This window comes from Acomys russatus, chromosome 14 (assembly GCF_903995435.1).
Source record: "Acomys russatus chromosome 14, mAcoRus1.1, whole genome shotgun sequence".
NCBI lineage: Eukaryota > Metazoa > Chordata > Mammalia > Rodentia > Muridae > Acomys > Acomys russatus.
Genome location: NC_067150.1, coordinates 44,587,585 through 44,612,576, shown reverse-complemented (window position 1 = coordinate 44,612,576; position 24,992 = coordinate 44,587,585). Strand labels below are relative to the sequence as shown.

The window sequence follows — 24,992 nt, the reverse complement described above, 5'->3', positions numbered from 1 at the left end:
GGGGGTATGTGTATGACTGAGCAGAACAGCTCATGCCATGGTGGCCAGAGAGCAGAGAGAGTGTGGGGCGCCCCCTACCTCTTAGCTAATCCTCTCTGGAAAAGCCCTCATAGATATAGCCAACGGGTGCATCTCCTGCTAATCAAGTTGATAATCAAGATCTACCGGCACACTGATCAGCCGTGTGTGTTCTAGGCTCTGTCTTTATCTGCACAGTGCTTTGCTATAGCAGAAGTCCCTTTGTCTTGCCCTTTTATTCCTCTCTCCCTTTTGTTGATAATTGCCCACTAAGAATGAAAAGCAAACCCAATGTTCCTGTCTTTCTCTGTTCTTCACAACAGTGCCTTCTAAAGACTTAATTTTAGTACTTGAATCAACCTCTTCACTTTGTTTGTTCTTAACCCTTGATTCAGTCAGTTCCCAAAGGATGTAGCTCTCCAGTTAGTACTCAGTTATCAGTTCTAGCTTACTTGCTCTAGCAGAAGCACTCTCCTTCTCCATTAAAAATTTGACTTCATACCCATTTACCTGTCTTGCTTCTCCCTTGATGACTGATCTATTTTAACTACTTTTGCTGTTTTTTTCCTGTTTGGCTATTGGAATTTTGAGTACTTCTGATCTCTCTCTTGTGCCCTCTTTTCTTAGTATGTTTTGTGGGTAACCTCATGGCTTTCATGGTGTGAATGCAGTCTGAATGCTGTCACTGCAGAATCTACATCTCAAGACCTGACTTCTTTCCTGAGCTCCCCTTGACTACTGAGAATATCCAGGTGTCTGCAGAGACCTCTCAAATAAGAATACTTTAAGAGTTGCTGTCCCCAGCTCTGCTTTCCCCAACTTTTCTCCATTTTTGTAATCCTCAATTCTTGTCTTTTCATCCATAGTGATGCCATTGGTAATTTGTTAGCTTTATAACCTCTTGTCATCTCCAATGCTCCAGTACAATTTAGATCATGTAGCCAGAGTTGTCTTTGAAAAGTGGCCACTAGAATGTGTCATTGATCTGTCTAAAACCCTCTAATGAGTTTCTATGAGTAAGAATTAAATCCCAGGCTTGGACTTTACAAGGTTTTAGGCCACACTTACCTTCCACCCCAGCAAGTTTGTTAAAGAACAGGACGTGAAATCCAGTCTTGATTCAAGAGAGTCAGATTGCAGGAAGTTCTTGAAGTCATTTAAGTGCGTTTCTGTATGTGCGTTTGCTAAAACTGATTTGCCATGGTGCATCTGTGGCCTGCAGCTTTGTCTTTACCATCTCCCTTTTTGTGGTGGCCCCTGTGTGTATCTTTACAGTAAAAAGGCATGGATCCATTATTCTTGATTCTACTGACATAATGTGTTAGGGTCAGGCTCTAGAGTGTTAAAGAACATAGAAGTAATAACCAGACAGTAGTGGTTGGCCGAGAAGGAAGGCGACATATAATTCCCCTCAGATGTACTGCTGCTCATGTGTCTAGGGGCAGCTGTGTTCTAATACAGAGGTTTGCTGTTTAGAAAGCGATTAACCGTTATGACTAGTAACATGTTCAGTTCAGGCCTTTTGTGGTATATTGTGATTTTGGCAGTTTTTATAGTTCAAAAAATTGTTTCCTCTGGGTCCATGTAAAAATTATGTAAAAAGTTTTTCTCTATATATGTTAGAAATGTTGTTGAATTCTGCCTCGGTCTAAACATATCCAGTTAGGAAAAAGTACATAGTAAAGAGAAATAAAACTAAAACAATAGTTAACTCCTTTAGGCCTATACATTGAAATATACTATAATAAAGTTGTTTATTAAATCCTATTTTTATAGGAAGGGGGATTAGCTAAGTGCTAATGTGATAAATTCTCAGTCTGAGTAGAAAGGTAACACAGCTTGTTATTATAAGAAATTAAATGTGCAACTTAGCATTTTGTTGAAGAGATTTATGAATTAAAATGTGATTAATATAAGACTTGTAATCTTAAAACCTAAGCTGCTGGGGGGTCAAGAGAGAAAGAAGATTGCAGGAGGGAAGGAATCTTCTTCCATCAAGAGTGCTTCACATATTTCTCATAGCTTTTCTATTTAGAATCTCTGGGATATTTATATAAAACTTTATTTCAAAATACTGTTTTAGCTGGGAGGCAGAGGCAGGCAGATCTGTGTGAGTTCGAGGCCAGCCTGGTCTACAGAATGAGTCCAGGACAGCCAAGGTTACATAAAGAAACCCTGTCTCAAAAACAAAAAACAAAAACAAATAAAATAGTTTTATAGAGGTTATATTCTCACAGCTATTCAAAATTGGAAAGAATTTAGGAGATTTTAAAAAAGTAAGAATATATTTTTTTCAAAATTTATTTTTACTGATTGGGATTTAAAAATTATTTTAAAGTCAAAATTCTTTTCGAAAATATCTGAGCAAAATGTTTTTAAGATTTTAATTCTAGATTACATTTCTTTAAAAAAACCTTACAGTTGGTGAGATTTGTACTCCATCCTGAGGCACTAAACTTCCTCTTTGCTCATGCCCAGGTTCAGTATCTGTACAGGGTGTTCTGCCGGCTGCGCCCGGGCATCTCTATCCTTGCTCTGCATGGCCGGCAACAGCAGCTGAGAAGAATGGAAGTCTACAACGAGTTTGTCCGCAAGAGGGCTGCAGTACTTTTTGCTACTGATATTGCAGCCAGGGGACTGGGTAAGTAAATTCCTGGAGTCCCATTACTGTGGTCATAGGAAATATATTTACTTATAGGGCGTTTTTCTGGAAATCTTGGCATCTCAAACCTTGTGAGAGAACAATTATTAAGCTGGTAAGTTGATGAATATGACAGATGAAGGTGAAACATTGCATCTCTTGTGAGCTTGGTTATGTTTTATGGTAATTAAATTATAATCCTAGAAGCCCCTACAGTCATTAAAAGAAGAAAAAAGGATTTTAAGTTTAAAGAAAAATTCTTTCAACTTTGAAAACTGAAATTATATCTAACTTACCAAGAAAAATCAGTGAGATCCTTTTTTTTGTTTTGTTTTGTTTTTTGAGACTGGGTTTCTCTGTGTAGCCTTGGCTGTCCTGGACTCGCTTTGTAGACCAGGCTGGCCTCGAACTCACAGCGATCCGCCTGCCTCTGCCTCCCGAGTGCTGGGATTAGTGAGATCCATTTTTTGACCAATCATTCTGATTTTTAAAAGTCATATTTAACATATTTTTATTTAAAAAATAAAATTATTTTATTTTATTTTTTATTTTATTTCATTTTTTTAATTAAACATTTTTAAAATTCATTATATTTTTTAAAATTTTTATTTAAAAAAAGACACTGTGGTGACATGGCATGTACCTTGTAGCTTTGTGGGGTAGAATGAGACGGAGGTGGTTAGAAAATAGTAACCTGAATTCTTGAGTCACTTTTACCATGTATAATTAATTATAGTATATTTTAAGCATACATAAACAGTAGGCAGACATATTACCCTCCTCTAGCAGTAGTTTTTAGCTAGTCTAAGATTTGCTTTGTAGACTAGATTGCCCTTAAAGTCACAGAAATCCACCTGCCCCTGCCTCCCAAGTTCTGGGATTAAAACTCTATGTACAGCCTCTTTCAGCTCAAATTTTTTTTAATGTTAAAAATTATTTTACTTACTGTCATCAGAACTCCTTGCAGCAGACCCTATAAGTGAGTAGAGGTGGTTCTGAGAAATTGAGAACAGGTTTCTTTGAAAATGAGTTAAAAAAAAAAAAAAGAAAGAAAGAAATGAGTTAGGCCTGAAATAGTCAGAAATATAGGGTTTATATTGCTTATAAGTTTAGTTGGAGGCAGGACTAGCTGGAAAAATAAACTTAAAAAAAAAAAGATTTATTAATTTATTATGTATACAGCATTCCTCCTGAATGGCAGAAGAGAACACCAGATCTCTTTATAGATGGTTGTGAGCCACCATGTGGTTGCTGGGAATTGAACTCAGGACCTTTGCAAGAGCAGAAGGTGCTCTTAACCTCTCAGCCATCTCTCCAGCCCCAGAAAAATAAACTTTTATGCAAATTTAAAAAATGTTTAAAAGTTTTAAAAAATCTTATTTATTTTTATTATTTTTATTATGTTTGTGTGTCTGTGTATACATTCATGTGTGTGCAAAGTATCTGGAGACCAGAGGCGATGTCTAATAACTTCTGTGCTTTCCATCTTAGTTTTTGATACATAATATTTCACTGAATTTGGAGTTCACAGAATGTGCTAGAATAGCTAGTCAGCAAGCTCTAAACACCCTCTATCCCTATCTCCCCTGCTACAGTTAGAGGCAAGTGCTGCTATGCTTGACTTAAAACAATTTTTAATTTTATTTAAATTAATTTTTTGGTTTTTTAAATGTGAGTGCTAATGATCCAGACTGAGGCCCTCATGTTTGTGTGACAGGCGCCTTGCCAAACTGAACTATCTCCTCAAACCCAGAAACCAGCTTATGGTTCACTAGAGCCCTATGGAGAGTGGTGCTTTTAGGTAATTAAGCATCAAGGTGTTTCATTGTCAGTCACAAAGCAAGTGTCTCTTCTGTTTCAGATATGAAGCAATCTAATTTTAGTTCATTTTAGTCAAAGTAGAGAAATGTAATTTCTTGGTAAATGCAACTAATTTTATGTTTAATAAAGTATTATTAGTGAGATGTGATAGAAAGTCTTTCCACATAATACTATAAAATAATAATAGTACAGCAGGTTAGATACTGAAATTGTTCCCTCTCCTTGATATTTCTTCTCTATAGACTTTCCAGCTGTGAATTGGGTTCTTCAGTTTGATTGTCCAGAGGATGCCAACACGTATATTCACAGAGCTGGTAGAACTGCTAGGTAGGTACACTGGCTTATTTCTTGGCTTTTTGTACTGTTTAATAACAAAACATGATTTTGTTCCAGCTGCAGGTGAACGAAGAATGGAGCAATTAGGTATTGTTAAGGCCTCATTTGTTGTGAGTTAATAACAGCCTGATAGGGCTAGGGAGATGGCCCAGGGGATTACAGTGCTTCCACGCAAGCCTAACAACCTGAGTTTGATCCCTGGAATCCACTTACAAAGCCTAGCATAGTGGAACTCATCTCAGTATTCCTATGATATGATGGGAGACAGAGATAGAAGGTTTGCTCAGATGCTTGCGAACCAGCTAGCCTGGAAAAACACTGTCTCAGCAGAAGCAAGACACTCTTCCCTAGCAGGTGGAAGGTAAGAACCACCTCTGAAAAGTTGGCTTCTAACCTCTACAAAGACTTTGTGGCATGCACATGCTTATGCACAAGAAAAACAAACCAATAAATAAAATAAAAGAATATAGCCTGAAGGCTGTTGTAATTCAGACCAAACTATGACATTTTAGTATTTTGTTTTACCTCTCTAAACTTTCCTGAGAACTGCTTACTGAGCGTCACCTCACTGAATCTTCATGACCTCTCTGTTTTCATATGAGGAAATCAAGAGTTTAAGAAGTATGCACTATGTTTGAAGATACAGAGAGCCACGACTTGAGCCCAGGCAGCCTGATGTCTCTATCCATGTACTCTGTGGCATACGGTTTAATAAGGGCAGGATTAGTAGAGTCATAGATGCCTTTTTTGAGTGAGAGCTAAAGGCATTTGTGAAGGCCCTTCCCAGGGACGCTTTTCATGTTTGTTACCGTCCCCTTTTCCCTGCATTCCAAGTTGAAGCACTTTATACTGGCTAAATAGCTATGGGGAAAATGTCTAGATTATAAAACAATTTTGAGCTAAATAACAAAGGAACTTAAATGAATGAAAAAAGGATTGTGTAATCTATAAGTACTATTGATATTGCAGCAAAATTTATAGAATTATAAATGGCTAACTGCTGTCTGGGTCACAATGCTTCTCAAAAGCCTTAGAATACTTCTTTTGCCTTAGTTGTTCTTTGTACAGAAGCTGATCTCAAGAATGTGGAGAGATGGGATCTGGATGTGGTGGCTCTTAGCTGAGGAGTGGAAGGCTGAGGCAGAGGGACCTTGGAGTTCAAGACTTACCTGGGCTTCAGAGCAACTTCAAGGCAAACCTAGGCAGTTTACTTCAACTTTGCTTTAAAAGAAGTAACAGGAGGGCGAGGATATAGTTCAGTCTAAGAATTCTTGTCCTAGCATGTGCAGGGTCTTTAGTGCCTGCCATGCATATATGAGGAGCTGAGTTTGATACCCAGGTACCCATGTGCAGACACTTGGAAAGTGACATACATCTATTTCCCTAGCACTTTTGGGTCGAGACAGGTAGATCCCCTGAGCTCATTGGCAGCTGGTCTGGTGAGTTCCAGCTTCAGTTAGAGACTGTCTCAAAAAATAAGATGGAGAGCAGGTGGTGGAGAGTCATAATGGTAATCTCCAGCCTTCACATGACACACTCACAGGAACACGTGCATACGACATATAGAGAACAGCAAAAAAAAAAAAAAAAAAGAAAAAGAAAGAAAAAAAAAACCACATGAGTAACATTTCAGTAAAATTGTTGTAATTTGGTATTTATAATGGTTAAAATTGTAAATAACAAATATTAATTATAATAAAGACATATTTATTATGAATAGCTGTAGTTTTTACTATTTCTTTGGTTTACATTTTCTTAACAGTTTTCCTTGTCATCAAAACAGTAGTCTGGTGTTGATATAACTGGACTAGCTAGCTTCTGCTTCTGATTTCAAGGCTTTCCCAGGGATCAGAGTGTCTGAGGCCTAAGGGCTACGCTCTTGCTGCACAAAGACTGCTTCTCTAGCCGCTTCCTCTTTCTCCCTGACCTGTGCCCACTCCTTCCCTCCTGCCTTCCTCACCCTCGGCTTTCTCTTATCATCTCTTTTCTTTTGCAAACTTATTTCCTCTTTCTTTGCAAACTTACTTTCTCTTTCTTTCACATTCAGCCCAGTTTTTAGTTTCTTAAGAAGGTGGACTTTAATATTTTGGGTTCACATTTGGATTATTTTTCACAGTGAGATCTTTTGAGAAGTCTTAGTCGAAGTTGGTGCTATAAATCTTTTCCCCAATGACTTAATCCCTTTTAGTTTGTAAGAATTGGTGATGCGCCCATGCACCTTGGCATTTCTGTGGTCCTGTAGGTCTTTGGATAGAAATCATGGTATATGGTATCTTACAAACAGATTAGAAAATGGCTTACAGGTTTTTCACCTGTGCCCGTCATGTGTCATGGAAAGTGGAGACTGATTTTTTTCATAGAATATATTTAGCAGTTTTGAAATCTCTCTCTGTGGGATTAATGAGTGTTTCAGTATATCAAGAAATGATTCAAGCCAGTGTGGTGGTGCATGCATGCCTTTAATTCTAGCACTTGGGAGGCAGAGGCAGGCAGATCTCTGTGAGTTAGAGGCCAGCCTGGTCTACACAGCAAGTTCAAAGACAGCCAGGGCTACACACACAGAAACTCTGTCTTGAAAAACCAAACCAAACCAAAGCAAAACTCAACCAACAACAACAACAACAACAACAACAACAACAACAAAACAACAACAACAAAAAAAACAAAAAACAAAAAACAAAAAAAAAAAGGAAGAAAAGAAAAAGAAAAAAGAAAAAAGCCCCCAAAAAATAAATGAACAAAAGAAGTGATTCAAGAAAGAAGAATTTCCCAGGATTCTGGTTCTGGCGAAGTTGGTGGGAGGAAATACATGTAGTTGGATGTGTTATGGTGAGCATTAAATTAGGTCTTGATGAAGACTTAGAGCAACACTGCAGTGCTGAGTCTGAAGAGAGTGCTATTTTTTAAAAGAGAATACTATTTTAAGGAATATTTTAATGTATTTTTAAAAACAGTCATTAACTTTTAAAGTAGAAGTATGACCTTTTATACATAAGGAACAAATTCTGCGTTGACTATCTCAGATGTAAAGTTTGTGAAAAGGTTAGCATATATAATGCTTACTTTTTTCTCTGGTGGTTTAAAATGACCATTAATGGACTTAGAGATAACGAGAAAGCTTTGTGGGCCATGAGACTGAATAATTGAGTTGAATAAAGGCTAAATTAAAAATTGAAACTAGGCTGTAATTAAAACCAGGGTGCCAGAAAGTGTTTGCTTTTTGAATTGAGCATTAATGTATAAATATAAAAAAGTGAATCTGTTAGAAAAATTACTAAAGTTGGAGAATCTGGCTTCTTTATTTTTTGTGCTTTACCAAGGAAAAATAAAGGATGATCTAGGTGTTTATTGTCTCCAAGCATTTACTTTTTAAATGAATTCTTTAATCTTTAATGAATTCATTGGCTCTATAGCAAAGAAAAATTCCCCTTAATCCACTTAACAAATGATAGCCTTTTAAAGACAAGTGAGTGAAGAACGTTTGTAGTGATCTATCCTGTGGTATATTTTGCCACTTAAAAACAACTGTCTTAGGGCTTGCAGATTTTGGTGCTCAAAAGCTTGAATTCTTTTTTTTTTTTTTTTTAAAGTTTTTGAGACAGCATTTCTCTCCGTTATCTTGGCTATCCTGGACTTACTTTGTAGACCAGGCTGGCCTCAAACTCAGCAATCCACCTGCCTCTGCCTCCTAAGTGCTGGGATTACAGGTGTAAGCCACCATACCCGGTCAGAATTATTTTATTTTAAATAAAAATTTGCAGTTGAAAATAACAGGTTTGTAATTAGAAAGTAGACACACAGCAGCTGAGCCCTTATGTGTGGGCAGTGGCGAGGCTAGGGTAGAAGATGGGAGTTTTCATTTAACTGTTTGCTGCTGTACAGTGTCAAGAGAAAAACAATTTTGCTACATTCTAATTCAGTCTTTTTTTTTTTTTTTTTTTTGCCTTGCTTTTAGTTCTAAAATTTTGAGTTAATTGAGATAGCAAGCTGTGATTCCACTAGGGGACAGCAGAACCAAGCTTTTGTATTTCATATGCCTTTGATGTACATCTTAATAACTAATATGGAGCCGAGAATTAGTTAAAATTCCTAAATTGTAAAGGGTTCATGGTTTGCAGAAAATACTTGTATGTTAAGGAGTCACTGAGAATTTTTAAAAGGGTCCTTAACTTTTTGCAAATTGAAATAATTGAGAAAAGACAATTTCCACGAGAATTAAGACTAATGTGAATTTACTATGTATGTGATAGGAACAGTTTGCAAGTGGAATTTAAAAAAAAAATTCACTTAGCTGGAAAATTTTAAAATTCTACTAATCTATTTCTCTCAAAAAGGAAATTGTTTCCTTGTGTGGTTTTCTGCCTCTGCCTGTTGCTAACTAGGCTTTAAAGTCCTGTAACTTGAAGCATTGGAGAGCTGACATGGCATACAGCTAGTAGAGGCGCAGAGGCAGTTCTTAGGGGTTGGCTACTTCTTAGGATACTTCTTAGGAGTTGGCTGTTCCTCAGGTATTTCTGTTCTTTATTTTATTTTATTTTATTTTATTTTTTGGTATTTCTGTTCTTGTTCTCGTATTTTCTTTATTTTTTTCCCCTCTTGTTCCAGGCCAGATCTTGTTGCTGCTTATATATGCTATACATGCTGTTGTCGTTTACGTTAGTTTCTGATATAATGCTTTCCCCATGGTTATCTGTGTGGCTATTTCTGTTATCCTCCTCAAGCCACTCTTTCACCCTTCTCTTTTCTGTATCATTTATCATATTTAGATATGTTAGAGCAGTTAGATGGTTTTCTTTTTTTCCTTTGATCTTCTCGTTGCTAGGTTGTTTTATAAAGGTTTTTTTCTACATTGGTGGCCAGTGAGCCCAAGAGATTCTCCTGTTTCCCCCCTTCAGCCCTTGGGCTGTAGGCAAGTATGGTATTTGCCTGGATGCTGAGGATGTGAACACAGCTCCTCCCTCGTGCTTGCTCAGCGAAGCATCTGGTGCTTCTGAGTTCACTCATGGTGCCACCTCCTCAGCTTGTCCTCTGACTTTTAACCTGTCCTCAGAGAGGTGTTACAGATACAGCAGTTGCCATGTCTGTCAGCTATCTTATTTGGTTAGAGAGTCACCTTTTAATTTTATATGCTAATAACTTCTGCCAACATACATGATGTAGTCTAATGGCTAAAAGCAATGTTTTAAAATATTTTTTGTAGTATTCTTTGAGTCATTCAATTCTGTATTTAAACAGTGAGGAAAGTATTTACAACTATTTTTTCAGTTCCAACAGATAATTAGATAAAGGAGTACCTATATATTCGTATCTTCTGTTTGTTTCCAAGGAAATTAAATAAAAACAAAGACAAAATATTCAAGTATTCACCGGTCTCTGAACTACTGCCATTGTCCTTTGTGAAACTTGACTGTCCCTTCTAAGCCGCTACTCCTAGTGTTAGGCTGGCTGCTGATTCTTCAAGTTTCATTTAAGGTGTCATTATTTCTAAACATTTAAAAATCTAGAATATTATATAGAATTCTCTGTCCTGCTTTTACAGCTTCCTCTATATTACTAATACACTAAAAATCCTGTATTATTACTGTTAACCCCCATCCCCATCCCAGGACAGAGTTTTTCTGTGTAGCCTTGGCTGTTCTGGAACTCACTCTGTAGATCAGGCTGACCTCGAACTCAGAGATCTACCTGTCTCTGCCTCCTGAGTGCTGAGGTTAATATCTATTCATATAGACACTGAGTTTTATTAATAGCATAATGTTTGTTTTCTCACCATTTCTCCATTTGGTATATTAATAAGATTTAAAAATTTTTTTCTAAATTAGCTATAATAAAAAAGCTTCACATTTTGGTATGTTTTATTTAATCTTTTTCAGTCTGTCCATACAGGGATATATTTTTTTCCTTATTAGAGTGGAGTTAAAATTTAAAATTAATATGTAAGAGTAAAAAGCTTACCTTTAGTTTTCATAATAAAAGCATAATACTATCTCTTAAGTTATTAAAGCCAATTTTTTTCAACATTAAATGATAAAATACTATTTGCACACAGTGTTACAGACTCTGTGCGGAGACATTCAAGGTAGTGATAATCAGGCTCTAACGCACCTTTTTAGTCATCTTCCCTGCTGATCACTTTGTATTCCAGCTGTGGACCTTTCCCTTTCCTAGGTCTCTTTATTAAATCCGTCTTGTGCTGTCTGGTTTCTTCTGCCATGATATGCTGTTCCTTTAGAACACCTTAGGGACCCCTTTCTGTTTACCTTAAACACCTACCTGAAATTCCATCTGCTGTGCCATGTTCTTTCCTCTGGCAGCTCTGGGTAGTCTTTCTCCACTTTTGAGTTGGTGGTGCTTGTTGCCTGTGGCTGGCCTTTGGCATTATTTGATTGTTTCCTGAATCTTTTGTTTTTGTTTGTCCATTCTGCTTAGGGTGAGTGTTACATTGTTTGAAGACAGGGAGCTGCTTCTTTGTGTTGTTTTTAGTTTATTCCTTGGTTACCGCTTCTCAGTAAATAGTTATTTGGCTATAAAAATGTGCCCCTCAAAATTTGTAGCCTGAGCTTGAAGAATGCTTTGAGATTATATTTTCTTTTCTATATCTAAAAAATGCCTACACACCGCATTTGATTCTATTTTGTTGTTTCTGTGTGGCAGCTGGCACTGTCCTGCCACTAAACTATTCAAGCACCACAAGCAACTGTAGTACTTAGGAAGCCGTTGCCCTGTGCCAGCACACATTTCTGAAGGTGTGGTGTAACTACAGCTGGGCTTTAGGCAAGGGAAGAGCAATTACAAGGATTCAAAGTGTTTACCTGCCTGGCCCATTTCTTTACATTGATCTGAAAAGTTTTATTTTAAAGGTATCTGTAAAATCTGTAGGAAGATGAATTGATTAAAGTGAATTTGATTTCATGTCATCTACTTGTTTCACTGTTAAAATGTAAATGAAGATTGTGTTGATGCATTTGAAAACTTTTGTTTAGGTACAAAGAGGATGGAGAAGCTTTATTAATTTTACTACCTTCAGAAGAACAAGGGATGGTGCAGCAGCTCCTCCAGAAGAAAGTGCCTGTGAAGGAGATCAAGTAAGAGCGTCTTGTCCTCTGTTGTTGTCAGGATGGATGGCATGACATCACTGTGCTTATTGCCTACACTTATTTCCTTCCTCCTCCTAATCTACTTGACCATCTGGCTTCTGATGTAGAGGGGAAAAAAAGACTCTAAAAAGCTCTTATGATGAAGGTTTATGCTCACAGCAAGTTTGAAGGCAAGTACAGTTGCTCGACATTCCCAGCTCCACACATGCAGTCTCCTTCAGTACCCGCATCCAACACATTGGTGATCTGTTGCAATATTGAGTTGCGTTGATGGGGTTACCAGTGTCACTTACTGTCTCTAGTTCATATGAAGTCACTGTAATTAGTATCTGAGAGATTCATATTTTGGTTCATGATTTCAGAGGTTGTAATGTTAAAGCAAGGAGGTATAGCACAGCGAGCAGCTCATCTGATGGTAGGCTAGGGAGCAGAGGGAGGACGGCTGCACTTGAACACTTGAAGTTCCCAAGTTTAATGAAGTCTAGTCTATGTCAGGATGCCTTTTTAAATTGTTTCCTGAGATAGGGTCTTTAACTGAAGCCGGCTGGCTGGCAAGCTCCTAGGATGTCTGTCTCTTCCCCAGTCCATCCCTCAGATTCCAGTGCTGGGGCTTCGAGTAGTCATGACTGTGCCCATTTTATCAGGTTGGTGCTGGAGATCCAAACTCAGGCTTTCCCGCTTATGTAATGCTTTGCCCATTTAGTCATATTTTGAGTCCTTTTCTGCTTCGTACTTATATTTATGATTCATGTTGAATTTTTAAAACAAAAAGTATGTGCAGAATTTATGTTTTTACATGTCCAGTTCTAATACCATTTATTAGAAAGACTAATTTTGTTCCATTATATTGCTGTGGTTCCTTTATCAAAGATCTGTGGACTCTATATGTGGCTGTATTTCTGGGCTATGTTCTTTAATTATCCTTTTATCAATTACCACACTGTTTTGATTATTATAGCTTTATACTAAGTCTTGAGGTTGGAGCATGACAGCCCTCCAGCTTGTGTTTGGAATCAGTTTATTGATACCCATAAAATAACTGCCTGGTATTTGGATTGGTATTACGTTGAATCTGCAGAATAAATGAGAAGATTGAAACCTTGACAAGATTAAATTTCCCTGAAACTAAAAGTTGTTGTTATTCTTTCATCAGATTTTTTGGTTTTCCCTATGTATATCTTGTTTACACTTTCTTAGACTCATGCCTCAGTAGTAGTTCTTCTTTCCTTGTAGTGCCAATATAAATGGGACATTTTTAGTTTCTAGTTTCTAATAGTCAGTAAATGGGAAAGACTTTGGTTATATTTGCATTCTGAAACCCTGTTATAATTTTTATTAGTTCCAGGAGAATTTTGTTTCTTTTGATTTTTCAAATAGGCCATCATTTCTTCTCCAAACAAGTATAGTTTTACTTTTTTTCTTCTCCAATCAGTATGCCTTTAATTTTCTTTTTTTGGTTTTACTACCTTGAAAAGTAGATTTTCCTGCTTTGCTCTTTTCTTTTATCACTTTATGTGTATGGATGATATGCTTACATGTATGTTCTTTGTGTTGTGTATTTCTGGTGCTAGTGGGAGCCAAGATGATGTCAGACCCCCTGGATCTGGAATTACAGATAGTTGGGAGCTGCCATGTGGGTGCTGGGATTTGAACCTGTGTCCTCATTGCTCTTAACTGTTGAGGTAGTTCTCCAGCGTCCCCTGCTTTGTTCTTGAGTTTAGTGGGAAAGCGAGGAAGCTCTTGTTTATATTAGGATGAAGTTAGCTAGCTCTAGCCCTCCTCTTCCTCCTCCTCCTCTCTTCTTCTAGAAAAGATTTATTTTCAAGTTTTTATTTCTAATTTATAAATAACATTTTACTGTGTGTGTGTATGTATGTATGTGTATATATATATATATATTGATGTGGTGGATTATATTAAGTTACCTATTGAATGAATGTTGAGCCAGTCATAGTCATGCTACAGACTTACTTATTAACTGGTTGGTTAATTGATTGACTGATAGAGGGTCTCATGTAGCCCAGGCTAGCTTCAAATGTACTGTGGAGCTGAGGTGGTCTCCATTCCCCAAATGGTGAGATTAGCCTGTGTATGTGTTGTTAATGTTGTTTGTATGTGTGGTGTATTTGTGTATGTGTATGTCTCTCTCTGAACCAGAAGTTCATCAATTTGGCTAGCCTGGCACCCTCGCCAGTGAGCCCCAGGGTTCCACCTGCCTCTGATCTCTCTACATCTTCCCCCAAAGCGGTGAGGATACAGGTACATGCTTCAGTGCCTCTGAAGAGCTGAACTTAGCTCCTCATGCAAGTATGGTAGGCACTTTACTAACAAAGTCATCTCCCAGCCCTGACATCTAAAAAAAAAAAAAAAGGATTTATATTGAAATAACTTTGGAAAATACGGCAGAGAAAAATAAGAGAAAGGAGAACTTTGTTTCAGGGAGCATTGAAGATTAAAAGGATGATATCTCTTTTTTAAAAAAATTATGTATTTATTCACTTTACATTCCAATCTTAGCCCTCTCCTTCTCCTCCTGCTCCCACCCTCTCTCTCTCTTTTCTTCTTCCCATGCCCCTCCCAACCTACCCCAGCTTATCAAGTTGTATCAGAACTGAGTGAGACCTCTTCCCCTGTGGCCTGGGGAGGCAGTCCTACCAGGGGGAAGTGATCAAGAAGCAGGTAGCTGAGTCCATTGTCAGAGATAGCCTGACAACCTCCACTCCCCGTACTAGGTGCCCCACATGAAGCCTGAGCTGCCCATTAGCTACATCTGTGTAGGGAACCTAGATCCAGTCTGGGCATGACCCTTGGTGCTTCTGTCTCCGCATACCTCTCTGAGCTCTGGTTAGTTGGCTCTGTTGGTCTTCTGTGGAGCTCTTGTCACCTCTAGGTCCTTCTATCCTTTTCCCCTCACGTTTCCACAAGACTCTACACTTCACCCAGAGTTTGGAGAGGGAGCACAGAGAGAAGTGAGAGTTGAGATCAGATCTGGGGACAGAGGGCCTGCAGTTGAAGAGAAACCATGGGTGGCGGCATCCCTGTGACAAGCTCGATACCTAAGACAGGATATGCCTCTAGGAGGATATGGGGTGACTCTAGCTGAGACTCCTAGTAGCAGGGGTTATGGAGACTGAAGAGGACGCCCTCTAACTAGACAGGATTCCTAGTGGAGGAAGGGGAACACCAGCCTACCCACAAAAACTTTGGCCCAAAACTTACTCTGCCTACAAGATGTGCAGGGATAAAGATAGAGCAGAAATTGAGGAAATATTGAATCAATGCCTGGCCCAACCTGAGACCCACCCCATCGGAGAAAGCCAACCCCTGACACTATTAACAATATTCCGCTATGCTCACAGACAAGAGCCTAGCATAGCAGTCCTCTGGGAGGCTTCACCCAGCAGTAGATCGAAACAGATGCTGAAACTCACAGCCAAATATAGGCTGATAACTCTTGAATGAAATCTCTTTGTGGGTTTGAAAGGTTCATAACCTCTTCTCACTGAGGAGGTATGCATTGAATATAATGGAATCCGTCAGTCTCACTTGTGTTGGAGACATTGAAAAACAGCTTGATATTGTCTGAAAGTAATTTGGACTATAAAATAGTGAGAGGACTGGTTGAGAATGTAGAAGATAAAAATTGACCATAAATTGAATTGTTGAAGCTAGTAGCTTTGCATGTTTTGAAATTTTTCTCTTACAATAAAGGAAAAACAGCTCCATCTACACCTTTTGTTTCTCTGTTGCTACTGTAGCATTGGAGTAATGCAATAATTCAATTTGAAGTTAGGAAAACAGTTTCTTGAAGCTTTTGTAAAAATGACATTGAATTTCATTTCATTAATTTATATCCTATGGGTGTTCACTCTCTAGCTTTATTAAATTAAGAAGTAGCCCGTGCTAGTAAAGGTGTTAATGTAGATAGATGATCGCTGTCTGTCTTCTCTTACTCATCAGTTGTTTGGAGAAATCTACTGTCCTGTCATTTTCTTCTAACTGTGTTATTCTTGCTCCATAGATGAGAAATAATGTTAAATATTTAAAATTCAAATGAGGTGCAATAGGAAAATGCTATGTATTATTTTCTGTTTTTTAAAATTGAATTTTTTTTCTTTAAAAGAATCAATCCGGAAAAACTTATTGATGTTCAGAAAAAATTAGAATCATTTTTAGCCCAAGATCAAGATTTAAAAGAAAGAGCTCAAAGAGTAAGTCATTTTTGAATTCAGTATTTGTGTATTTGTCTTTGGAATGGAATTATATAAAGAAGTTATATTTTATCAGTTTATGCTATTAGTATGTTACATGTCCATAACCATAAGGTTTTTAGCAATGTAAGTTTTACATAGATTACTTAATTTTAAAAAGTATTTCTTAAAATTTACGTGTGCGCAATCTTGTTGGAGGCACAGGTGATTTTCTAAGATGATATTTAGATTTGAAGCAGCCTGATGTCCAGTATACTTGATAAAGTTAACTTTTTTTTTTCAGTGAAATTGTTTTAAGTTCTGGTTGCATTTTCTGACTGAAAGATTAATACTGTCTTTTTAAAGGCTTGATTTCTAGGTGGCATAGAATCATTGCAAATTATCTTCAACAATGAAATTTGAATCTGTTAATATGACTTAATATTCTTGAATTGCTTTTCTAAACTAAAAAAGTCTTAGGAAATTGTCTATACTTACAAATTTTACTTATGATGTACATCTGATATTTTGTACTGTGTGTATGTTCTGGAGTGGCCAAGTCAAACTAATTAATCTTTATACCAATTAGTTGTGAGGAGAAATGTTAGAAATTAAAAACCATGTGATGCTGCAAAGTCTGGTAGTATTGTGATGACCAGCAGGTCATTTGATTATCGATCAGGAAATAACAATTACTGAAAGGATATTTTAACTGCTTTGTGCATTCAGAAAATGAGCCTTCTAGAACAAAGGTTATAGAATAGCATACTGAAGTAAACGATGTGACTTGTTATTGTCTCACATGGTTTAGCAGAATGGATGTATTCCTGGCATCATCAGGCTGTCTGATTTCAGGAAAGTGACTTTCTAGTTTTTGATTATAATCTGGATGAAACAAAGGCTATAAGCACATGTGTTATTTCTTGTGGATGATTGCAGGGGAAAAGACCGTTGAACCAGCACCATTCATTCTTCTTCCCCCGCCCCCCCCCCAATTCATTCTTTTTAATGCCTTTGGAGACAGAAAATGTTTTTTTGTGGGGAAATTAGTTGGGTAGAAAAGATAGTGTGAATATAGAGATGCAGAAGAAAATGTAAAGCTTAAGAGATATGGACAGAAGGATTAAATATACTTTATAAAAATTACATGTGTACTGTATGGGTTCTTGTGTTTGCATGTGTATGTACAAGTGCATAGATGTTTATGGACATGTGTATGGAGTCCAAAGGTCAATTATGGGTGTCTTCTTTAATCATTCTCTACCTTATTTTTTGAGACAAGGTCTTTTATCGCACCTGGAGCCATGCATCCAGCTGGATTGGCCTAGCTGGGCTGCATGTTGCAGGGACCCTTCTGTTACTAGCTCCCCAGTTCCGGGCAGCACATTCTGTGTGCCTGGCCTTTAACACGGATGCTGGGCATTCAATCTCAAGTTTTCATGCTTGTGTAGCCAGTACTTTACTGACTGAGCCATCTCTCTAGCCCATATAAAAAATTATCTTTGAAGTAAAAATATTTGCTTAGATGTATTTTAGTATCCATTTATTTTAAAAACCAGTAGGATCAGGATGACATAGCTGTGTCATGGGCATAGTTTTATATTAAAAAAAAAGGGGGGGGAGGGAGTAAAAATGTCCAGCATGATGGTAATATCTATTATATATATATATATATATATACATGTATATATATATATATATAATTATATGAAATTACAACAAAAAAGGAAAATAATCTGTCAAAATTTGACTCATTTATTATAGTAAAATTTTATCTTGTTGAAAAAAATAACTTTTGTCTGTGATATTACTAAAAATAGCTTTTATTCATGTCTATTCTATTTCAGAAGATATTTTAGGTGATCTGTATGAATGCTCTCATTGACATAACACTTAGTAGAAGGCATTGGTGTGTTTTTGATAGATGAGAAAACTTCCATTTAGAAAAATGTTTGCTCAGCCAGTAACACGTAATCAGTATAGATGCCCTACCTGTATCTTTCCTAGCTTGTGTTGTCCCCATCGCACCTTATTATAATTGAACATTGTTAATTAATATTCAGTAGCTTTTTGGGAAGTTAAGTGAGACATGAATTTTCTTCTTTGAAGTAAGACTTCCCCGTCTAGCCTTGATTTTTCAATCCCTTTGCCATTCTCTCCCAAGTGCTGGAATCACAAGCGATGTACCACCGTGCCCAGCTGAGGTGATATTTTTCATTGCATTGAACTGATGGATAGAGAGAAAAATCTTTTCTAATATTACAGTTATAACAGTTTATTTTTCTGTGCATGCAAAATAGAGGTTTTCTGATGTGTGTGTGTGTGTGTGTGTGTTTTACAAGTACTGAATTTATCTATTTTTTTTATTTTTGTTTAGCTTAATATTCAATTTCTATTACATTTAATAATTTTTTATTTTGCAGTGTTTTGTCTCTTACATACGCTCAGTATATCTTATGAAGGATAAAGAAGTATTTAATGTGAGCAAGCTACCTATTACTGAATATGCACTGTAAGTATGGACAACACAGCTGTAATAAAGCTAGAGGGTGGTCCCTAGTGTGTCCTCTAAGAGTTTAGGTTACTTCTGCTTTACCTTAGAACAGTACGTTGAAAATTTGCAGAGAAGGATATTAAACTAGCTCTAGAAGATTAACTCATATTTTAGTACTTGTTGTCAGGAAGGTCTGTATTTATAAGTTCTGTATTATTTTTTAGTCTTGATATTCTTACGGATATTTGCAGTTACTCTTGCAAGATTAGTGACTCAGGTTGCTAAAAATGGAATGACTAACTGGTTTTGTTTGAAGAGTTGAGAGATTACAAAAACCAAAATAGTTTTAAAAGGTAGCATCAACTCTCTTTGGGGGAGTTTTATCTATGGGAAGTGCATTGACTAAACCTTTTAGAAGTACCCTTGAGCATCATCCTCTTTCAATATCTATCTTAGGTTTTCCAGATAAAATATGGGTAAGGTCTGTATGTTTAGCTTGTTTTCTAGGAATTTGAGTAGCTTTACTTTTAAATTGAGGTTAACAAGAAATACAAAAGAAAGATTTTTATTTGAGGATTTCATACCTGAGAGTATACTCTATTTTTATCCTTTCCACTTCCTCATAACAAAAAATTTGATGTGGGCAAGCTTCTGTTTTCTTTCTTTCTTTCTTTCTTTTTTTTTCTGGAGAAATTTTTTTTAAATTTTATTTTATTAATTTATTCATATTACATCTCAATGGTTATCCCCTTCCTTGTATCCTCCCATTCCTCCCTCCCTCCCACTGTTTTCTTTTTTTGCGTTTTTGAGACAGGGAGGGAAAAAAAAAACAACCCAAGATTTTCTCCTTTTAGCTTTTTTAAAAAGAAAAATGCATGTTGATAGTCATGATTTTCCTGTATTCTTTTCAGAAGTGGGATTTGAGGTGGAGATGATGGTATATGTATTCTGCTCTTTTCTATGAGAATAACTGTTTTTCATCCCTTGGCCATACCTTTTCCCAGTTTATGTAGTAGCTTATGTTTTGCAAAGTACCTTCATACAGTTAGTTAATTGATACTTCATAGCGCCTGTGAGAGCTGGCAGTTTCTTTTCTATGTTATGAGGAAACTGAGAGTTGAATTTGGAAATTGGGTCGAGCACATGAACTATGATCATGCTATTTCTGCTTCACTGCTCTTTATTTTATACCATATCCACTCTCTTGAAGGGAAGCTAGGTGTCTAGATGTGTTCAGGGCACAGTCTCAGGACATTTGCCTTCTCTTTTGGATCATTTAATCTGTCAGAGTTGATGTGTTTTAGAGGGATGTTTAAAAAACAAAAAAACCTTGGACATAGATCTGTGCTGTGGAGAAACTTCGGTAATACCACAAACATACTATCACTGTAATGAGATAATTATTTTGTTCTTTCCATTTTTGAAGGTCTCTTGGTCTAGCTGTGGCACCCCGGGTAAGATTTCTTCAGAAAATGGAGAAGCAGCCCACCAAAGAATTGGTAAGGAGTCAAGTCACTGAAGCAGTTCAGCCCAGGGCTCCTTCCCTCACCAATGATGAAGTAGAAGAATTTCGAGCTTATTTCAGTGAGAAAATGTCGATCCTTCACAAAAATGGAAAAAGACTAGAAGAGACAGAGCACAGCGTGGCTAGTGGTGATAGTGAAGGAGAACAGGATGAAGAGACGGAAGACGAAGCAATGGGAGAGCAACAGGGAAACGCAAGAGAACCTCAGACTGACTCGGCTCTCAGTGTTGAGGAGGCACAGAAGGTCAAGGATGCTCCTGTGCAGTTCTTAGACAGAGATGATGATGATGAAGATGGGCCTGATGCTGATTTCCTCACAGTGAGGCGGCGTGATGTGTTTGGGGTGGATCTTAAAGAGAACAAAGCATTGCCGGTAAGTTTACTCCAGATGGAGTCGTCTCTTGGCTTTTTACTTTGTGCCTTTGGAAAAACTCATGAAAAGTAACAACTAAGAGAAGCTTAGAATGAGTTTCTTTGTTGTGTACTTCTCCATTTCTCTTTGTATTTAAATACAGGAAAAATGCCAAAGAATTCTCATATTCTTCCTAACTTCAAAACTAAACTCAAGAGGGCCACACTCTTCTTACTGGTTTTCTGATGCTGTGTTTTTAAAGTAGCTATAGTAATGATTGTGATATGAAGGGGCCAGTGAGGTTTATTGTTATGATGTGAGAATCCTTCATTATAAGTCTTAACATCTAGTGTCTCTCTCCTCTCTCTCATGGTTTTTTCAAGACAGGGTTTTTCTATGTATAGCTTTTGCTGTCCTGGACTTGCTCTGTAGAACAGGCTGGCCTAGAACTAACAGAGATCCTCCTACCTCTGCCTCCCTAGTGCTAGGATCAAAGGCGTGCGCCACCAAACCCAGCTAACATCTAGGCTCTTGATGGACTACATTACTGTAAAGAGCAGTTGTAGTTACTTAAACCTTTTTAAAAATTATTATTGTTTTTCATGAGTCCATTTTATTTTGGTCATATTCACCTCTCAATTGCTTTATGTCCATGCATTATAAGTATGACCTCTCTCCATCATGTGCATGTACATATATGTAAGTATATACACATATAATGTATATGTCTATATCTAGCTATATATCTGTCTGTCTGTCTGTACCAATATTGCTATCTCTCTCTCTATTATCTATATCAGCTATCTTCTTTCTTTCTATATAAAGCCTTCTGAGTGTTGCCTGCATGCTTGTGGGTATAGAGCTGTCCTCTACAGCATAGGCAACCTACCAGGAGCCCTACCACTGAAGTAAGTTGTCTTTCTCTCTCCAAGCAAGCTCTTGGCTGTCAGTATTTACATCTTTCTGAGCATGAAATAAATAAGTAAATTTATTTATTTTAACATTTGTTTATTTTATGCCTATGGATGTTTTGCCTGCATGTGTGTCTGCACTTTGTGTATATAGTACTTGTGGAAGCAAGAAGAATTTGAAGCTGGAGTTAGGGATGGTTGTTAGCCATTAGGTGCTTTCTGGGACCTGAACTTGGGTCCCCTGTGAGGGCAACAAGTGTTCTTAGCCACTGAGCCTTCTCTGTAGCCCCATGAAAATTTTAATGAAATATTTGCTTTTGAGAACCAAGTTAGTATTTTAAGTAGAAATTTCCCTATTTCTTTTGGTGATCTCCTGAAAGAAGTGTGTGACAATGCAGCCCGACTGTTACTCATGCAGTAGTTCTAAAGAGCTCCAGGCACAGCACGTACCTGGTTGTCAATCATGAAACTTTGGAAAGTGTTTTTTAAAGCAACTAAAGATACAAAGTGGCAGATATGCTTACTGAACGCTGACTCATTTAGAGGAATGTTTTATAAAAAGCACGCCATTTTATTTTCTGAACTGCCCTGTGAAGTAGGTGCTGTTTATATAGGCAAAGGGAAAATGTGGAGCTAAGTTCTGTACTGACTTATTCTGTTTTAAATTAAACTATTTTAAGTCATGACTCCTTTAAATCAATACGTGAAGTAAGAAGGAGACAGTGGATTTTCTTCTAGTCTATTCAGCCAGTGTGATGATTGATTTTGGTTGTCAGTTTGACTGGATTGAGAGTCATTGAAAGGATTCATGTAGCATGCTATCTATAAAGGGCTTTTCTACAAAGATGAAGTTATGGAACAGATACATAGTAAACATCTCTTATGAAGTACATTTTACCTTGGGGAAAAAAGTTTTAATCATTGTCATAATCCAGAGTGAAGCAGTTCATCACTAAACATTGCTTCATCCCCTTTGGAGTAAGTGACTTCATCCCACTCAACCACTGATCTGCTTTTTCCTCCTGTAGTTTTGCAGTATTCAGGATAACATATAGATAGAACCACAGGTGTGTAGTGTTGTGTGTTTGGTGGCTTTGGACTTGTGTACTTACTTCTACTCCATTCATCAGTAGCTCCTGCCTTTTGATTGCTGAGGGTTATTTCATAACACGTCCTGAGGCTTTTGTCAGTTGGCCCAATTGTTCACAAAAATTGTTCATAATTTTTGGTGATTATGACAAAAGCTGCACATGCAGAACCTTCTCATTTCTCTGGTGTGTAAACTAGTGTGGTAGGTTAAGTATTTGTTTTTCTTTGAGAGGAACTATACAGTTATTTACTAGATGAGCTTGTAGGAACATTAATGAGTTTTAAAAACTCATAATTTGTTTTTAAGTTGATATATTCAGCTATGTAACCAATCTATGAATGTTTTTATGGCATTTCTCTGGTGACAGCTAATGGTGAAGAACCTATCAGTCTGCATTTGCTGCCTGTTTATCTTCTGTGGTAAAATGTCTATCTTCTATTCTTTTAAAAATTGTTTTGCTTACTCTACTGAGTTGTTTATATAGTGTAGATCTATATCCTTGATTAGATGTGTTGTTCTAGTGTTTTCTTTCAGTTATGTCTTACAAAGAGCAGAAATATTAAGTCTTGAACTTTTATTATCTTTTATAAGTATCATAGCTAGTAAGTTTGTGGTCAATACAAGGTTATGAAAATCTTGTACTATATTTTCTTCCAGAAGTCCTAGGGATTTAGCCTTTTACTTAGAAGTAAATTTTATTTCAACTTAATTTTTGTGAATGGCTCTAAGTTAGGGGTCAAGTTTAACTTTGTTGTTATTGCTTATTGATCCAGTAGATCCCTTATTTTTCATGGAAAAGATGATTTTCCCCCCAATTGGATTACCTCAAGTCCTTGCTAAAAGTCAGTTGACTGACACCATGTGTGTGATGTGTGTGTATGTGTGTGTGATTTCTCTTCTAGTGTATGTTTGTGTATTCACTAATGACATCAAGATTACAGTAGCTTTGTAGTAAATATTAAATTACTTTGAGTTTTACAATTTGATATCTTCTTTCTCTACCATAAATGTTGGCTGTTTTGATGCTACTACATTTTTGTAGGTTTTTAAATTAGTTATTTGATTTGTACAGAAAGCTTGCTGGTGTTTTCGTGCTTTTGATTCTACGAATATGAAACTTCTATTTATGTAGGTCCCCTTTACTACCTTTTATCATTGTTATGCATACCACACACATTTTGTTAGATTGGTCTTCACTGATATTTGTCAGTACTGTTTTACATGAAACGTTAAAGTCACTTTACTTTCCTGGCCAGTACACAGAAATACAGCTTGTTTTTGCGTATCAGCCACTTTAAACTGACCTATTCTGGGGACTGTTTTGGGAGTTCTTTTGACATCTTGCATGTAATTGTTTAAATCATCTTTATTTGTAAACACCAAACTAATTACTATTTTTACTTTCTGTACATCATTTATTTCATTTTCTTGCCTGATTATAACGGATGAGAATGTTAAGAATGAGCAAGGTTTGGGTAGATACCAATATGCTGTTCTTGATCTCAGGTGGGAGAAACATAAATTTTACTCTCGTATCTGATGTCAACTTTCAGTTGTTTTTGTTTTATCAGAGTGGGAAAGTTCCATTCTATTCCTAGTTTGTGCAGTTTTTTTTTTAAACTATGAATTTTGTCGTATGTTTTCTATAATTACCAAGTTAATCACATGATGGTTCTTAGGGTATTGAAATAGTATACTGACTAGTTTCTACCCCCAACATTGAACCAGTTTAAATTCCTGTGGGAAAAAAACCTTCACTTGAGCATGGTTTGTTTTCCTTTACTGTAGTGTTGGATTATATTTACTAAAAGATACTTTGTTAGGGGCTTTTGTTTCTGTTGTCACAATGAAAATTTGCTTTCTTTCTTTTTATAATGGCCTGTCTGGATACTATATATTTTAAAGACTTTGGTTTATTTTGTCAAATAATCTAACAGAATGGTCATGTTGATCTTTGTCATATTCCCTTTCTATTTCATTGTCTATTTACATGATTATTGAATAGTAACTCATTTGTAGGTTTATTCATAGAAAATTGACATTTTGAAGCCGTACAAGAATTATTTGATTGAAATGCATTATTGAATTTTTGTAAGCTTAGACATAAATAATTTACTAGCTCTAAATGATGGAGCAGATCCAGCTTTATAACTTGTGGTTTCTAATTATGATCTAAAATTCTGTTTCTATCACACTATTAAAATTTTATCTTTCTGTCACCAGATATGGGCCCTCTTTAACCTGGGCCAGAATAGTAAGTAAAAAATAAACCTGTTTTATTTCAAATTCAACAAAAATATCTAGAAATACATTTAAAATGTGTAATTGTTTATTCATTTATTTTTTTTGTATCTATGTACATACATGCACATGCATCTGTGAGCTCATGGGTGTGCAGATTCCCACGGAGGCCAGACGAGGAGATTGGTTACCCTGGAGCTGCAGTTACTGATGGTTGTGAGCCTCTCATTGTGAGAATGCTAGGTCTAAGGTTGGATCCTCTGGAAGAACAAGTGG

The 24,992-nt window shown here is 36.8% G+C and overlaps 1 protein-coding gene across 1 annotated transcript in view; it reads left to right on the top strand.

The window, feature by feature from the left end:
* Ddx10 (DEAD-box helicase 10) overlaps positions 1 to 24,992 on the top strand; it is a 135,713-nt gene that overhangs the window by 13,571 nt on the left and 97,150 nt on the right. The window contains exons 8-13 of the mRNA XM_051156448.1: positions 2,497 to 2,659; positions 4,723 to 4,807; positions 11,800 to 11,901; positions 16,037 to 16,124; positions 18,527 to 18,615; positions 20,024 to 20,495. Coding sequence (XP_051012405.1) covers positions 2,497 to 2,659; positions 4,723 to 4,807; positions 11,800 to 11,901; positions 16,037 to 16,124; positions 18,527 to 18,615; positions 20,024 to 20,495 — 999 coding nt within the window. The remainder of the gene's footprint in view (positions 1 to 2,496; positions 2,660 to 4,722; positions 4,808 to 11,799; positions 11,902 to 16,036; positions 16,125 to 18,526; positions 18,616 to 20,023; positions 20,496 to 24,992) is intronic.